This window comes from Camellia sinensis, chromosome 13, assembly GCF_055761805.1.
Source record: "Camellia sinensis isolate YWXY chromosome 13, ASM5576180v1, whole genome shotgun sequence".
Taxonomy (NCBI): domain Eukaryota; kingdom Viridiplantae; phylum Streptophyta; class Magnoliopsida; order Ericales; family Theaceae; genus Camellia; species Camellia sinensis.
This window is the reverse complement of record NC_138973.1, coordinates 95981748-96000874: the sequence shown is the minus strand read 5'-3', so window position 1 is coordinate 96000874 and position 19127 is coordinate 95981748. Positions and strand designations below refer to the sequence as shown.

General features: G+C 34.3%; 2 protein-coding genes and 1 pseudogene across 2 annotated transcripts; all 3 read left to right on the top strand.

The window, feature by feature from the left end:
* The first annotated feature begins 3215 nt into the window (after positions 1–3215).
* On the top strand, positions 3216–6617 carry LOC145805573 (uncharacterized; annotated as a pseudogene).
* A 2729-nt stretch (positions 6618–9346) lies between these two features.
* Positions 9347–10235, top strand: LOC145805903 (uncharacterized). The gene is made up of 5 exons (XM_082901312.1): positions 9347–9455; positions 9539–9643; positions 9726–9795; positions 9913–10008; positions 10101–10235. The coding sequence occupies exons 1-5, from the start codon at positions 9364–9366 to the stop codon at positions 10185–10187; spliced, it is 450 nt and encodes a 149-aa protein (XP_082757438.1). The 5' UTR covers positions 9347–9363; the 3' UTR covers positions 10188–10235.
* Positions 10236–10463: 228 nt separating this feature from the next.
* On the top strand, positions 10464–14011 carry LOC145805572 (uncharacterized). Its single transcript, XM_082900737.1, has 6 exons — positions 10464–10507; positions 11184–12145; positions 12362–13092; positions 13374–13526; positions 13810–13881; positions 13946–14011. The coding sequence occupies exons 1-6, from the start codon at positions 10464–10466 to the stop codon at positions 14009–14011; spliced, it is 2028 nt and encodes a 675-aa protein (XP_082756863.1).
* The last annotated feature ends 5116 nt before the right edge of the window (positions 14012–19127 follow it).

The window sequence follows — 19127 nt, the reverse complement described above, 5'->3', positions numbered from 1 at the left end:
GAAGAAATGGAGAAGGGAAAAGGAAAAACTAAGCAATCAATAAATTTATAAAAGATCCATAGAGAATGCAACACTGGCCAGGCTTGATCACAACATGAGTCACTCCACATCCACAGATCAATTTGGCAGTTTCAGACTCTACCTTTAATTCTGGACAAGAAATCACAAAAGTACCTTCACATATCTTGTTTAATCTATTTTGTAGTGAATTATGTGAACCACATTTTCTATTATTATTGGTATTATTTTTTTTTGGTAATATCCAATGCAATTCCTCACAATTTTTTGATCTCCCCAATTCCTCTACATTTTGCTAACTGATGTAGCCCCCAGTATAACACCTTAAAAGTGCATAGAGCTCTCAGTATTTTTCTGACAAGTGAGATTTTATTAACCCGTGTACCTCAATTTGTGCTTGCTAAACCCTTTCTTGATGTTTAAATTAGAGAGATCAGACGTCATATTAGGTTTCCTTAGGTATTAAACAGCATTTTTCTATAATGAATCTTAGGTTTGAAATAGCACATAGAGCAGGATGGTTATCTCAATCATTATTTAAAAAGCATCCAGAAGATATTAGAGTTTAACATAAGAAACATACACAATGCAAGCGAGACGAGAAAAAGTAACCAAACCAAACTAAACTTTGTGTCTTTATCAAGTGGGATCGGCTACATGAATCATTTTTTAGCCATTTTTCTCTGTCAAGGGCTATATGCTTGGCTCTCTAATTGAGGTGCTTTAGCCCCTCGTTATCAAATCCCACAACAACACCTACTTTACAAAACATTGACATGAGATTTTCGGTAGGACATGACTATAAGCAGCAACCTGCTTGTTGCAACCTTGCAAGCAACAAAATTCCCAAAGAATAAGAAATGTAAGTAAAAGAACAAATTGGTTCTACTTCAACACATTGCCACAGGGTAGCTTGATGGCTTTGTGGATTTATGGATTTTAAAGTGCTTCATAAAAGTATTAGTCATCTTATGATTTTTCATTATCAGTAGTCTAGTTTGCTATTTTTACAAAATAGAATACTTCACTCCAAGGTACTTGCCTATGAGGGATCTCCTTCAGCATCCTATATATAGAACTATTACATGTATATTAATAAATTGAATTTACATCTTTAGTCCTTAAGTAACCTCCTTAGTAAGTTGTTACTTTCAGTTAGGAGATGATTCAATCAACTATGAAGTAACTCCTTCAGTATTCCATATACACGAGTATTACAGGTACAATATTAAATTTAGTTTACATATATAGTGCCTAAGTTATGTTCTAGTTCACTCTAAATTACTCAAAGCTATGAAGTAACTCCTTCAGTATCTAATTTAGATTACATATATAGTGCTTAAGTGACCTTCTAGTAGGATGCTTTTTGTACCTAGTCTACAACTTCCCTCCTAAATACATAGCTATAAAGTACCTCCTTCAGTATCTTTATATATCATGTATATAAGATTGTAATTTCACACATTGATAAGACAGTCAAGATATGTCTTGAAGCATATTATCTAAAGTGCTTAATCTTTTGCTTGGTGAAAATGCCGAGGAACCTAGAACTGATTGCCTGGGTTTTCTCCAAAAAAAAATTTCAGATCAAGGGGTGTGACTCTTCTTGATTCTGGATGTAATCCCACAATTTCTCCCTCTTTTTTCTATTTTTCCTCTCCATCACCTTTCACCTTCTATTAATCACTCTTCCAATGAAGATTGTCTTAGCTCAGCTAACAGGATAGGAAGAATTTATCCATTTTTTCAACATTCAAATTGCCAAGGGAGATCACTACTACACGCATGAGAGAAGACAGAGAGGGAGAGAGTGGACAGAAGTAATGTTCTTCATAACAATAAACAAATTACAAAACACAAAATTGCTTTGAAACACAATATGCAATTCAACTGTCCACATTAGAATTGCTCATCAAGAATCAAAATGATCTGAATAATAGAATCAGTACTAGTACTACAATGAGATTTATCTGGTGCTTGTTACTACAAAGCAGAAACTGTTAAGTGAAACTAAATTGTAGAATTTTACCAGATCACACTTACATAACTCTAACATGTTAGATTAAAAATATTACCTTTCCACACCCTTCATAATGGCAAACATATTGTCTCTCTCCATGGATGTGTGAATGCTTCCTCAAAGCTCCAGCATCGATAAATGTCTTCCCACAGCCTTCATAGCTACAAAGGAAAAGAACCTCAGTAGTTGGCTCTGGTTCTGCGGCTTCTGGCTCATTTGACTTCTCTTTCATGGCCTTCAATGTGTCCTCTAGAAAAACAGGACAAGGAGAAGTATTAGGACAAAGTCATATGAAAAATCACAATAAATTGCCACAACACCATCAGTTCATCCTACTACACCAGCCCAGGATGGCTCTCCAACCTATATGGTAATCAGGTCACAAAAATACTATGTAAGGACAACACCAAGGCCATCCAGCTAGACACTGACCATCTGCATCTAGATTACCCCACAGTGTGGTCAGAAACAGTGAGCACAAGCTCAAGCAATACTAGCATGAGCAATAATACTTCCATCCCCCACAGCACCAAATTTTCGTACATCAAAAATACCAGTAGTTATTGTTGTTGTGCAGAACTAAACACACTGTTGTTGCTGCTACTGCTGTCCAGAACCAAGCACACTGATGCTGCTTCTCTCCAAAACCAAGCACACTGCTGCTGCTGCTCTCTAGAACAATGTTGCAGCTGCTAACCCAGACACCTTCTAACCTCAACAGTTACACCTAGTAAACAAACCACACCAGCTGCAGCACCCTTCACCTCAGCAGCTGCAGCACCTGATTCAAATTGATCATAAAATCATGAACTGAACAGCATCACTAGTGGCACCATATTCCAAATTTTTTTCTCCTTCATCTTGAGCTTCACCCTATCCCACCATTGTTTAGACTTTATGGAATTATTTTAGAATTGTTTAGACTTTATGGAATTATTATTTTTTCTTTTTTTGACTTTGCAATTATTCATAGATCAAATAAATTATTTGTTATAAGATCTTGTATTTTATTTATTTATTTATTTGTTGCAAGTTTGCTTGAGGCATTTAATGTTCTATCAAAGAAATTGTGCCTTCTCAATGACATTCCTTTGATGTTATCAACTGTGTAGCCTCTAACTTATTATTTTATATTCTAATTTCTTTGTTGGTATAGGTATTCAAAAATACATTTAAAATGGACAAATCTTGGATGTTCAAGGATAGAAGATCAAAAGACTATGAGAATGGAGTTGAACAATTTCTTAATTTTTCTATGATCCGTCCAAGTGATCTTCAATCCATACGTTGTCCTTGCAGAGTCTGTGGAAACTTGAGAAGCCAACCTATTCGAGAGATTAGAAATCATCTCTTTTTCAATGGTGTTGACCAAAGTTATACCACATGGATATGGCATGGAGAAGCAATCACTAGTGGGACATCACCATGTTTAAATGAACAAGATTTTTCTAACAATTTGACCCGTCTCCCACAGACAATGTAGCTGAAATAATAGAAATGGTTCAAGATGCATACGATCATTGCACGGCTGATCCTGAAGTGTTTAAGAAATTACTTGAAGATGCTGAAAAACCATTGTATCCGGGTTGCACAAAGTTTACCAAGTTATCTGCATTGGTTAAACTATATAACTTCAAAACTACGAATAGCCTATCTCACACTGGGTTTTCAGACCAACTGACATTGTTGGGTGATATGCTGCCATTGAACAATGAAATACCATCATCCATGTATGAGGCTGGGAAGACGTTTGCTGCATTGGGAATGGGATATGAGAAAATACATGCATGTCCATATGATTGCATACTCTATAGGAAGGAGTACAAAGATGCAACTTCATGTCCTACATGTGGTACATCTAGATGGAAGTTGAAGAAGACTTCCACTGAAATAAGAAAGGATGTGCCTGCAAAAGTTTTATGGTATTTTCCACCTATCCCAAGGTTTCGAAGGATGTTCCAATCATCAAAAATAGCGAAGGATTTGACATGGCATGCTCACGAAAGAGATTATGATGGCACAATGTGTCACCCAGCAGATTCTCCATCATGGAAGTTAGTAGACCACAAGTGGCCAGATTTCGCTGCAGAGCCAAGAAACCTTCGATTAGCTATTTCTACAGATGGAATAAATCTACACAGTTCCCTTAGAAGTAGGTATAGTTGTTGGCCAGTTATAATGATTACCTACAATCTTCCACCGTGGTTATGTATGAAGAGGAAATTTATGATGTTATCATTGTTAATATCAGGTCCACAACAACCTGGTAATGACATTGATGTTTACTTGACACCACTAATTGATGATTTGAAAATGTTGTGGGAGGTAGGTGTTGAAGCTTATGACGCTTATAAAGAAGAACACTTCAGGCTGAAGGCTATATTGTTGTGGACAATTAACGACTTTCCAACATTAGGTAATTTGAGCGGTTGTACTGTAAATGGATATTATGCATGTCCAATTTGCAGTGAAGGAACATGTTCTCACAGATTAAATTAAATATGGTAACAAGAACACATATGTTGGCCACAGAAAATTTCTTCTATGCTATCATTCATATCGAAGGCAAAAAAAGGCTTTTAATGGTGAGCAAGAGTTTGGATTAGCTCCAATACCATTAACTGGGGAGGAGATATTCAATAAGGTTGAAGGGCTTGTAACCATATGGGGAAATAAAAATAAAAAAGCATTACATGTTGGTGGTACAAAATGTTGGAAGAAGAAATCATTATTCTTTGATCTTGAATATTGGAAGTACTTACATGTTCGACATAATTTGGATGTTATGCATATTAAGAAGAATGTGTGTGAGAACCTCATTGGTACGTTACTTAATATTCCAGGAAAAACAAAGGATAGAATTAATTCTCGCCTTGATCTTGTAGAAATGGGTTTGCATGAAGAATTGGCACCACAAATTGGGGAGAAACGAACATACTTGCCTCCAGCATGTTACACATTGTCTAAGGAGGAGAAAAGAAGAATATTGGAATTGAAGGTTTCAGAAGGATACTCTTCAAATTTGGGAAGTCGTGTATCAATGCAAGATTTGAAACTTTATGGTCTAAAATCACATGATTGTCATGTATTGATGCAACAGTTACTACCTGTGGCAATACGATATGTGTTACCTAAGTATGTGAGAAATGCCATTATCAGGTTATGTTTCTTTTTCAATGCTATTTGTAGCAAAGTGGTAGATGTGGGAAAATTTGATGAGATTCAAAAAGATCTTGTGGTGACATTGTGTTTGCTTGAAAAGTACTTGCCACCTTCGTTCTTTGATATCATGGTGCATTTGACAATGCATCTTGTTAGAGAAGTTTGACTTTATGGACCAGTTCACTTTAGATGGATGTACCAATTTGAGAGGTTCATGAAGATCTTAAAGGGTTATGTTCATAATCGTAATTGTCCTAAAGGTTGCATTGTTGAAAGTTACATTGTAGAAGAAGCTGTCGAGTTTTGTGCAGAGTACTTATCTGGAGTGGATGCAATCGGGATTCCTTCTAATAGGAACATACAGTTGATGATGATATAGAAATTTGAAGGCCTTTATCAAGTGGTTATGTTGTTACTGTTGATCGTAATGAATGGGAGCAAGCACATCGTTATGTGTTAGAAAATACAAGTGACATTCAACCATACATTAAGTAAAAATATTTCATGTACATTTTTGTTTAATTGTATTCTCACAAGTTAGAGATTTATCTCATAATATATTGATTTATTGATGATTTGATAGGGAGCATATGGCTTGGTTGAAGCTAAAATATCATCGTCAATCACAAAGTTAAAAATGGCTACAAATTGAGCATAATAAAACATTTATGTATTGGCTTCGTGAAAAGGTATTGGGGTAATTCAACATTTATCTTTTTCTAATAGCAAATATTATTAAGAAAAAGTTACCTAACTATTCAACCATATACAGGTCTCAAAGTAATTAAGTGGCCAAAATAATATCTCAAATAACCTGAAGTGGATAGCACAAAGACCTCGATTGGATGTTATAAAATTCCCTGGCTATATCATCAATGGTTGCCGTTATCACACAAAAGATTGGGATAACTCACGAGTTAGCCAAAACAGTGGAGTTAGTTTAGTGGTAACAACAATGCACGTGACAAGTTACAAGGATAAGAACCCAGTGTTTACTGATATGAGTTACTATGGAGTTATTATTGAGATATGGCAACTTGACTACAATATGTTCAAGATTCCGGTATTTAAGTGTGATTGGGTTGACAACACAAAGGGAATTAGAGTGGATGAGTTGGGTTTCACATTAGTTGAGTTAGGGAGAATAGGCCATAAAGACGATCCCTTTATTTTGGCTTCCCAAGCTAAGCAAGTTTTTTATGTACAAGATCAACTTGATCCGAGATGGTCAGTTGTGCTAGAACCTCCTCAAAAACAATATTCTTGTGAAAAGGATGATGAGTTCAATGATTTTTGTATAGAGCACCATGGCTTTACAAAAGTTTTGCCAGAAGTTGAATCATTCGATGTGGTTGATGATTCTATGTCATCTTACATGCGAGGAGATTGTGAGGGAACTTGGCTCGATAATCCATGATGAAAAAAAAATGTCTTTATGAATGTATGTTTAAGTATTGTATTTTCATGTTAAAATGTTTGACTTATATTCATTTTCTTCATGTCTTTATATTTAATTGTCTAACTATTTGACATTTTTTTCTTAAATTTTTATTTTATTTTATTCACAGGATGGATACTTCTCATGTCCTGCCTACTGATGGAGAGGATGCATGGTTACCAGCAACAGAGCCAACATCTAATAAAAGAAAAGGCAGAGGTTCGACAACATTACCGGATGTCATAAAGGATAGGAGTTCTGGTGTACGAAAAGCCATTGACTATAATGAGAATGGTCAATTGATTGGAAACAATTCAATCAAATGTTCAAGCTATCATGGGGCGTTGGCTCACACAATGATTCCGATATGCTATAAAGACTGGTTTGAGGTGCCAGCAGAACTGAAAGAAAAATTATGGAGTTGTGTAGAGGTAAGTAAGACATTTAAACATGTATTTAAGTGCAATCAAAATTAGAATTTTATAACGTTATATTTTTTGACTACTCAGTTAACATACAAAGTGAATGAAAGAAGTAAGAAAAATGTATTATCTTCAATTTGTTCAAAATGGAGGGCATTCAAGAAAGAACTTACCAAGTACATACGTGAAAACAAGTGCAATCCTGAGATCATATCAAACCCACCAGCAATGTATGGATTCATTGAACAAAGACATTGGGACTCATTTCTTGAAAGGCGACTATCAGAAGAGTTTGAGGTAAAAATAATCAAACTTTAGTTGTTTAAAATGTCAGTATTAAATGCTAGACCCATCAAACTTCGTATAGTTATGTAATAACAGTGGCATGCCCCTTGTAATCTTGTAAATTTTATGTTTTATTTTATGACTCATTCACCTAAAAAAAAAATATTAAATGCTATACATTTGGATTAATTTTGTGTGTTACATTTTCAAAGATTTTGAGCCAGGTTCAGAAATGGAGACGAAGTCAAAATAAGTATAACCATAGAATTAGTCGAAAGGGCTATGCTCGCTTTCAGGAAGACTATGTAAGTGGTTATAAATTTTATTATTTAATAACAATTTTGATATCATTACTTTGAAAAATTGATGTATGTTTAATTGATAGAAACGTATGACCGGATCTACTGAAGATTTGGACAGAAGCGTTCTATGGAAAAAGGCTCGTCAAAATAAAAATGGAGAATATGATGACAAGACAATTATGGAACAAGCTACGAGAATTGTAAGATATTTGTGTGTACTTATTGCATTTATTTTATATTATCTTAACTGTTCATCTTTCTTATATAGTAATGTAATATTGTAGGATGAGTTGACCAAACAAAAAAGTGATGGGAGTTTATAGATCGAAGGATGCAATGACATTCTTGCTATGGCATTGGGTACTCCTGAATCTTCTAGTCGAGTAAGGGGTGTAGGAAATTCTGTCACACCTAGCACCTACTTTCACTTGCCTAGACGTGGGAATCAGTCACATTGGGAGAAAAAGTGTAATGATCTTGAGGCAGCGGTGGTACAATTGCAAGCTAGGCTTAGTGCAGTGGAACAACAAATACCATATACACCAGAATCTGAACATGTTAGTTTAAACATCTTGAGAAGTGGTTATGAAGGAAATTTTCAGCCTGATTTTCTCTTAACAGAAAACAGAGTGAGAACTAAGGATGACATTCCACCCCAAGCTCTTACCCAAAAGATTATAAAGGTGTGTAGCATTTAGAACACCTAAAGTTGTTATATTTTCTAATACTGTTAGTAATTTTATTAGTGCTTTTGTTGTTATTTGTGTGTTTGTTATAGAGCAAATGTTCAAACACATTGAAAAGTGGTGGTAGAGGCAATTTTCAGAATGATTCTTTATTAGCAGAAAATATGGTGAGAACTAAGGACGACATTCCACCTCAAGATCCTAAACAGAATAAGAGAAATGTGTGTAGTTTTTATCTATTGATGTTATAATTTCTAATATCGTTAGTGATATTATTAGAAGTTACATTTTTAACTTTGTGTTATAGGGAAAACAATGTAAACTCACGATAGGTTCCATTGAAAATATTGTTGCTCATGGTACGGTGTAAGAGAGAATTGAACACAATGAAGCCATTCATATGGTGCCATTAGGAGAATCCAATGTACGTGTGTCTGTTGAAGTTGTTATTCAAAAAGATGCCCCTCTTCCTATACATATCCCAGATGAGATGCTTATTGTTGGAGAAGTAGTTGGATTTTTTGTAGCTTGGCCCAAAAATCTTGTATTGGTCGGTGATGAGGTAAAATATTCAAACTTAGAAACTTTATTACAATTTATTAAAGTTAAAGTTGACTTATATTTGTTTATGTTGAAAATTTTAAACTTAGGGAGCTTCAATTAATGTTGAATGTGGAAAATATCAAGAGTCCATTCAATCTTTTGTTTCATTAGTTGAGCATATCAAGTATGATGAAGCCATAGACATTCCACTAGAGAAAGACATATTTGGGGAGGAGATCAATATCCAACTTCAAAGAGTAGACATGGAGTACATATGTCATGTAAAAGAATTATCTGTTACATGTATCATGTTGTACATAAGGCAAGGAAAATTTGCTACATCAATAGTTATTTCTGCAGATTTTATGAATTACGAATTTAATTAAATTTTTTTTATTTTATTAGTCATCTCCATCACGTGTTGAAGGCTTCCAATTAGAGGAAACAATTTGTATTTGTTAACCCTTGTGTCGTTAGTGGAAAAACTATGGCTAAGGAGAAATCAAAATCAGTGTTGCTTGCAAGAAGATTAGAGGAGGCTATTGTAGAACAAGTGATTTTAATTCCTTATAATATTGGGTAATTATCTAAAACTATTTACTTCATTTGTTCAAATGATAATAAACTTGTTAAGCTTATACTTGTGACTTGTTCAATTGTAGGTACCATTGGATATTGTTAGTCATTGATCTAACATTGATGATTGTGTACTTGCTTGATCCGATTAATTCTAAAATAAACACAAGCTTTGAAGTTGTAATAAACACGTAAGTTTGGCTAGTTCGTACATTTTTAAGCAATTTGAGTTACTCTAAAAATATTTTGACATCTGGAATTTCTTTTGTAAAGTGCTTTGAAAATTTATGAAACTACCCAAAGGAGGAGGAGGAGGACCAATCCAGTTTGGAAAGTAGTTCAGGTAATCAATATCATTTTCTCTAATTTTATCATACTTATATTTATGCTAATGATTGTTCAACTTGATCATAACACTTTATATATAGTTTCTAAGAATAATGAAAATGCTTTTATGTAGTCCCCGCAACAACCTACAAACGTGGAATGTGGGTTTTATGTAATGCGGTATATGAAAGACCTCATTAGAGATCAAAGCATCCTAAGAAAACAAAATGTGAGATAAATTCTAAACTTTTATTACTATAATATTCATGATACTTGTACATCTTCTTTATTATCTAATTGTTTGTAAATAACCTCTTGCAGTTCAATGGAAAAAAGACTTACACGGAAATCGAACTTGATGAAGTGCGAGTTGAATGGATTAATTTCGTACTAAACAATATGAGTTGAAATCCAATGTAAGTATGATATAACTCCCGTTCTTTAAATTACTAATCACCAATTTCTTTAGTTGGTAAAGAATATATAATCACTTCAAGATTTCATTTTAGATTTGTTGATTCTATGTATATTTGGTTTTATGACTGTAAAATATCTGCTCATACATTGAAGATTTTCATTTTGGATTTATTGATTCTATGTATATGTCATATTTATATATGGTAATCCAAACATTTTATATTAGTAACAATCAAAGTTGTTTTTCTTTTTCTATTGATGCATAAGATGAAGAATCAGTGTGATGAGAAAATGTTCGATTTTTGTCTTTTGTAAGTCTCTACAAAAATATTAAGTTTATTCATATGCTTCTAGCGGTTTCTGAATTAATTTGTATTTTTATTTTTCAGGTCAGAAATTTCTTGAAGAAATGCAAAATATGGTAAAACAATTCAATAACTTAGTTTTTTCAAGTTTTTTTTTTTATTTTTTAATATATGTAAGCATAGTTAAAAACTTTTTACTAATTCCTTTGTATATACTTTTTGAACATTTAACTTTCATTTATGAAATATATGACGTTATTTCATTCAATATATGATTGTGATTCAAAATATAGTATATAGTGTGTATTACATTCTTCAAATGCATATAACATGTGATCTTATCTGATTATTAATCACGTGTTTTATTAGATATTAATCACACTTAAAATCTGTGATCTAAATATTTATTATCACATGTTTTATTAGTTATTAATCACACTTAAAAAATGTGATCTAAATATTTTTAATCACACTTAAAAGGTGTGATCTAAATGTTATTAATAACACTTAAAATGTGTGATCTAAATATTTTTAATCACACTTAAAAGGTGTGATCTAAATGTTATTAATCACACTTAAAAAGTGTGGTCTAAATATTATCAATCACATTTGAAAGGTGTGATCTAAATGTTTTTAATCACACTTAAAAGGTGTGATCTAAATGTTATTAATCATACTTAAGGGAAAGTCCCTATTTTGATTTGTTGGAAGCAGAATTTTCTGAGGAAGAGATATGGAGTGCTGTTAAGGGTTGTGATGGTAACAGGGCTCCAGGCCCAGATGGGTTTAACTTGTCATGCTTTCAGAAATTGTGGAAGGTATTGAAGTCTGATGTGCTATCTTTCATGGCTGATTTCCATAAAAACAGTAAGCTGGTTAGAGGGATAAACAGTTCATTCATTACTTTGGTCCCTAAGAAGGAGAATCCTATGGGTTTAGTCGATTATAGGCCTATCAGTCTGGTTGGGTCATTGTATAAAATCCTCACTAAGGTTTTATCCTCAAGGTTGAAGGCAGTCACCCCTCACATCATTAGTGTGAATCAATCAACATTCATTGGAGGTAGGAACATTCTAGATGGTGTGTTGGTGGCTAATGAGGTTGTGGATAGTTGGAAGAAATCTAGGAAGAGAGGTTTGATTTTAAAGCTTGATTTTGAGAAAGCTTTTGACACACTGAATTGGGAGTTTCTGTTCTCAATGATGGAAAATTTTGGGTTTGGAGAGAAATGGGTGGAGTGGATTAGGGTGTGTATAACTTCTGCGCAATTATCTATGCTTGTCAATGGAGCTCCTACAGAGGAATTTAGCCCTCAAAGAGGTCTTAGGCAAGGGGATTCCTTGTTCCCCTTCTTGTTTAATATTGCTGCAGAGGGGTTGAGCATTTTAATGTCAAGAGCTTTGAATTTGGGGATAATAAAAGGGGTGAAGATTGGCTCAGGTGGGGTGGTTCTTACTCACCTTCAGTTTGCAGATGATTCACTAATATTGTGTGAAGCCAATGTTCGGGAGGTGCGAAATCTTAAGAAGATTCTGAGGTGTTTTGAGATGCTTTCAGGTCTAAAGATAAACTACCACAAAAGTATAGTTAGTGGAGTGTGTGTTCCAGAGGAGGAGATGTTGGAGTTTGCTTCAATGTTAAATTGTAAAGTGAGAACTCTGCCATTTCAGCACCTTGGACTCCCATTGGGTGCTAACCCAAGTAGGAAAACATCATGGAGTTCTGTATTGGACAAGTTTAGAAGCAAATTAACAGGCTGGAAAAGGAAATTACTTTCTTTTGCTGGGAGACTTTCGTAAATTAAATCTATTCTGTCCTCTCTGCCCATTTACTATTTGTCATTGTTTAAATTGCCTCAAGGGGTAGCCAGAGACCTGGATAAGATTCAGGCTTCTTTCCTCTGGGGTGGATTTGAATTGAAGAGGAAGGTTCACTTGGTAAAATGGAAGGAAGTATCTAAACCAGTGGAGCAAGGGGGTTTGGGGGTAAGGAGAGTTAAGGTGGTTAATGATTGCCTTTTGTTGAAATGGAGGTGGAGGTTTGGGGTTGAGAACAAAGCTTTGTGGAGGAGGGTCATTTGTAGCAAATATTGGTTAGATGAGGGGAGCTGGAGCCCTCCTGCTAGCCCCATTAGCAGGTTTTCTAAAATGTGGAAAGACATATTATCAGGATCTAATCAGAGTGGCAATCTGCTGGAATTCTTTCTGAATAACTGTAAGGTGAAAGTGGGGAATGGCCATAGAGTTAAATTTTTGGTGGATAAATGGTGTAACAACTTATGTCTCAAAGACGAATTCCCACGCTTGTATAGGTTGGTAGGTGAAAAGGGTGAGACTCTAGCTACTATGCTGGACAGGAAAGAGGATGTTGGTGAGTGGGTGTTCCACTTTAGAAGGGAACTGTATGATTGGAAAAGTCCGGAGGTAACCAGATTGAAAAACCAGCTAGAGGTAGGCTCAGTTGTTAGGAACTCTGAAGAAGATACACTAGTTTGGATGCCTTCAAAAACAGGGAGTTTTTCGGTTGAATCAGTGTACAGATTTTTAGCAGCTGGTTTTGGTAGCTTCAGTCCAATCAGTAAAAGGATTTGGGTAAAACACATCCCACCTAGAGTTCAATTTTTTGGATGGCTTGCTTGGAACGGTAAATTAAAGACTTCAAAATTTCTTACCAGGATTGGTGTACTACATGCTAATGCATCCTCAGTATGCTGCCTGTGCAAATCTGGGGTTGAGACAATTAACCATGTGTTATTGTCATGCCAAGTGGCTTAGAGTGTGTGGTCTGCAATACTAAAATGGTGGGATGCCCAAGGTGCTTTGCCAGATTCAGTGGAGGCTGTTCTTGACTGGTGGGCAGGGGTGAGGTTTAGGAAAATGCGAGGTTGATGTGGAAAGCTCTTCCTATGGTTGTTATGTGGTCTCTATGGAACCATCGCAATGAATGCTTATTTCGAGATGTTGCCCCAAGTGGGGAGGGTGTTTCTGATATGATTAAGGTTAGAATGGCTGTTTGGTTTAAGGAGGTATTTAAGGATTGTAGGTTCTCTGTGCATGATTTCATTCTTAATTTGGAGCACATTAGATTTTGCTTGGGAGATGGATCCAGGGGTGTCTCATGATGTTCTTAGTGAGCGTGGGTTGGTTGATATTTTTGTGAAGTCCACTTTGACTTGCTGTGCTATTAATCTGCTTCATCTGAGTTGTTCTGATTAATTTTCTTCAACTGTTCGGTCAATCTGCTTCTTCTGATCTGGTTATCTGCTTCACCTGAGCTGCTCTGTTAATCTGCTTCGTCTGGTTTGTTAGCTGCTCTGCTATTCTGTCTTGTTCATTCTGGTAGAAGCTGGTATATTCAAGTCCCATGCAGAACAGGAGAATGTATTAAGTGGTTTGGCTGCTATCTGGTTGTATTGTTTCTGATTGATAATGTTAATCCCTGCAGTATTCACAATGGTGTTTGAACAGAGTTCTCTATGCAGGATTTTGGAACCAATCTGAGGCAAATTAGGAGGTGTTCGGGAGGGGTAGGTGGCATGGGCTGAACTGCTGTAGTGTGCCTTTTTTCAAGCCCAGTTGTTGTAGGAGTTTTGCTCAGTTTTTGGTGCTTATGCTCAGTGCAATTTGCTGATCTGTAGTCTGTTTTGCTTCATTTCTGTTCCTTTTTGTGTTGTTGTTGGTTTCTCACCAACTGGACCTTGGAGCTTCAGTTAGCTCCAAGCTCCTCTTTATTGATGTCCTATATCCTTTTTGTATACTTTCATCAATGAAGATTTTCTTTGCCGATCAAAAAAAAAAAAAAAAAAAAAACTTAAAATGTGTGATCTAAATGTTTTTAATCACACTTAAAAGGTGTAATCTAAATGTTATTAATCACACTCCCAAAGATCACACTTTAATAAAACTTAAAAGGTGTGATTAAATAACAAACATCACACAAAAAAAGTGTAATCTTTATCTGTTTTTGTAGTAGTGACCGCCGATGAATTTTTTCAATCAAGCGAAATCAAACTTCACTACATCAACTTGACAACATAGCCGAGTCATTCGATGATTTGATTTGATTATTTCCTTTTTGTTCTCTACATTGCTTGATCTAACAATAGAATTGCCTGATCCAAGATCTCTCAGGTCTTATTTGGGAACAAGTTTTTTTTTTTTAATTTTTTGACTTTTTGATTAAAATATGAAATGAAAAAAAAGAGTTAGCTTCTCTCAAATTTGTCATTTCAACTTGAAAGAGTGTGTTTAGACTTATTTTAGAATTGATTTTGGTGATCCTTGGACGCTACCAACACCACCGAACTCCAAAAGCACCACCCAATGATGGATCTAGGGGGATATAGGCGGGAGCGACTGTATCCCCAAAAATTTTAAAAATATCATATATTTTACTAAAATATTTAAAATAATTAAAAATTAGAAGGATTTGCACAACCAAACATACTTTTGCTCCCCATATTGATAATCTTGGATTCGTTCTTGGCACTATCCATTGTCAATGGCTGGAGACCACCTCCATCAACGGCTCCATCACCAGACTTTCTTTCATGACAAAACCATCACCGGGCCAATCCCACCATTCATTTGTGATTTGAAAAACCTCATTGCCATCGATCTGTGCTACAATTATCAGGGCCGGCTCCGACTTTTCCGGAACCCAAAGCAAACCTTAAATGTAGAGCTTTTCATACATATTAAAAGAAAAAAAAATTGCGATGAAAAGATTATATATACAAATAATTTTTTCTTTCATATTCAAAATATATTTTTAGAAAGCATGACTTGTTTGATACATTTACCAAAAATTACTAATATCATTATTATAATGCTAAGTTGGTCTTCAACTATAACAAATCAAATAATCAATGAAATGAGACATAAAATAAAATAAAATAAAAATCATGTCAGCATAACAAAAAAAAAAAAAATCATCTAATCAGCATCAAACAAATTTTTATTCAAATAAAAATATGAACACATACCCATTACAAATATTGTAACTTGAAACCCTATTTTATATTGCAAATATGATATGAGATTTACCATCATAATTTAGTAAATAAAAAAAACAAAAGAAAAAAAATAATACAAAAAAAGTTCAGAAACATAATAGTTCCCAATTAATGTCAAAAAGTTTAGATGAATAGTTCTATAAAAATTAATAAATAAATAAAATAAAAAAGAAAATAAAGTACCTTCGATGCTTATGATAGATTACACCTCCAATTTTATAGTCTTTGGACTTTAATATAGTGTCGCTCTTACTCGTAGGGCTTGAGACCCCGTTTGTTTAGGGTTATAGGGAGGGGATTGGGTTTGGTAGTGAGGAGGGAATTGAGAATGGGGTGTTTGTTTTGAGAGATAGGGAGAAGATTAGTAATCCCTTGGTATTAGTAAGGAGGAGGAAGGGGGATCGGTAAGGAGGAGGTAGAGATGGTATTAGAAAAATAGTGAGGGGATTAGAAATTTTTTTACTTTTTATATATTGGGAATTTTTTTTAAACATAATGTTTAATTTTTTATATTTTTTTATTTGTTTTATTATTTTATATAAAAATAATTTAACAATTCCTCATTATCAATCCCATCACCATCAATCCCCTCACTATTAATCCCCTCCATCCTATCTCTGAAAATAAACGGGGCCTGAAAGTATTCTGTATTGTTCCCCCAATTCTTACAACCGAGGGAGACCCACCAGGTAAGTCAAAACTTTGCTTTTATACTATTTACACTTGGGCCTCAAAAATTATCAATTTTGGGGGTTTTTCTAATTCAGATTGGGCCTTTTCTAAGAAACAACTTTGGACCTTCAAAATTCAAGTCGGCCTATTTTTACAGATCTCTAATTTGGATTGGGTCTTTTTATTAAAAAAATGGGCACTTACCGGTATGTCTCATATACAAAATTCAAACTCTATTTAATTCTAAAATAAAACACTTGCACCAATAGTCCTATATATTTTTAATTGTTACCAAAAAAATCATTTTAAAAAAAAATTTAAGACGTTATATCCCACTACCATTAGATTTTCATCAGACGGTCACTGGAGGCTCGCTAGAATGTTCAACATCACCGAAAGTTGCCAGAATGTCTAGAACATTCGTTGGACATAATGAATATCGTCGGAGATTCACCGGAATGTCCCAAATATTGTGAAAAAAAAAAAGAATAAATAGATAAATTAGAACGAAAAAATAGCAAAATGATAACTGGAAGGGAAAAAAAATGTAACAACAACAAACAACAATAATGAAAAAAAAAACCATATGTTATTTTTCAAATTTTACAAGATTTAAGCAAATAATTTCTAATATTGATTAAACTAAAAAGTAAGATTTGAAACTATAATAATTTCAAAGCATGATTCTATTAAACATTTATTCTTATTAATCAAACTGAAAAATATGTGACGAAACTACAATTTTTTGTAGTAAAAGCATGTTATGAAAATGCAGAATTTTATAGTTTTAAAGTGTGTTATGAAACTATAAAATTTTGCATCTTCAAAGTATAATTCATTTCAGCACTAAAAAAACTGAAACTGAAAAATTTTACAATTTTTACTACCTGTAACCAAAAACAGAAAATAACGTTTTCAGAACTTGAAAATTTTCTCCATTAAAACAGGAAAAGAGAAGTGTGTAGTAGAGAAAAGGTAGAAAAAACAAGGAGAGACAGATATAAAAAGAGGATTGTACTCCGACAACTATTTTTGGTTTAGGTCTAGTCAGATTTGATGTAGATCTACTTATTTTCTTTGTCGAAAACTCATTTCCTTCGCTGTTTGTAAGGGTGAAGTAAAGTGTCGGTGATCGGTGGTTGTTTTTGAACCTCAATCAATAATAATCATCAGTTGCGGTGACTATATATCAGAAAGAGAAAGAGAACACGAAAGGCATGGTCACTGGTTGCTGGATATCAGAAAGAGATATAAAGAGAAGAAAAAAGGCGCGCAAGACCATTAGGTCTACCCAAAAGGTTTGGGATTAAATAGAGTACACCTATTTCAAAGAGGACTTGCAGGTAATTTGCCCATTAAAAAACAAATGTGGACCTTTAAAATTCAAGTGGACTTTGTTTTCTTATAGACAGGTACAAGAGCCAAAATAATTTTGAGGCCCTTTTTTAGCCTTTGTTTGGGGGCCCAAAGTGGTGCTTTGAGGGCTTGCCCTCAAAATCAGGCCTGACAATTATATTGCTGGACCATTCCCTACAGTTCTCTGCAACTGTTCAAAGTTGAAATATATAGATCTCTCCCTAAACTTATTGGTCACCTCATTCCCAACGATGTTAACCGACTTTTAACCTAACTCCAGATCCTCAACCTCAATGGCATCAACTTCACTAGTGACATCGTAGCAGCCATCGGGCTCTAGAGCTCAAAGCCCTTCGATTTTTCAAAATGAGTTCAATGGCTCTTTCTTTTCAGAAATCAACAACCCAATCTTGAAATGTTAGAGCTTTTAGACAATAAGTTTGCACCAATAGGAATACCGTAGATTTTTACTTAGTTGAGGAAACTTAAACAACTCTTGATAATAAAAAATAAAAAAATAAAAAAAATTAAGGTTGATCAAAGAAATCCCAAAATCAATTAGGAATTTAACAAAGCTCGAGGAATTGGACTTGTCAAACAATAACTTGACTAGTACAACCCGTGTGGTTTGTTTCTACTAAAAAATTTGTCAAAATTATTCCTCTACAAAAATCACTTGTTTTGTACTATTCAAAGCCCTAACCTCATCATCAAACATAATATGTACTAAACTCAAATGGGTCACCATTATATTGAATTCGTTCAGATGCTCAGTCACTGAAGCACCTCAAATTAAACAATCTGCGCATTAAATAAATTTTATTTGAGGCAGAGGGTTTTTCATACATGTTTGAGAGGGTTTCCATGAGACCCACTCTAGTCTTCTCTTTCGCAATGTTAAATGTAACGTTACAAGACAACATTAGCTGAATAACATCCAGTGCTTGTTTATCAAGAAGACTCCAATCATCATCCTTTATCATTTCTGGTTTTGACCTTAAAAGGGGTTGATATATATATTTTTCTGATACAGATAGTCTTCAATCTATATCTTCCAAAATCTGAAATCTGTGCCATTGAATATATTGATTTTGACCTTTCCTTTGTTTGTAGCCATTTCTTCCACTCAAACCAAAGCTCTGACATTAGTTCTTAGAAAATTACCTCTTCCTAATCAAGATCAATAAGATACGAAATAACAAACAAGAAAGATAAAATAAATCAAAGAAATCATACACACACACGATTTACATGGTTCACCTTAGAATACGACTGCATCCACGGCTGTCGTAATTTTCACTAAGATCAAAAAACAATACAACTCTCTTTCAAAAAAAAAATCCCTTCATTTATTTATAAGTATAAAATTAAGGCTATGCGGTAGTAACAAAAAATTACCAAAATACCCCAAAAAATTTGGTAAGAGAGGTCCCCAAACCCTCCATTATACCTAGGACCTAGTGAATAGTACTTGTCAGGTCCACAAAACCCAATAGGAATTACAATGTAAGGATAAATCATTCTTAGACTATTTAATTGAAAATGATATGTATCTCATATTTATTTTGTCATAGAATTAGATGT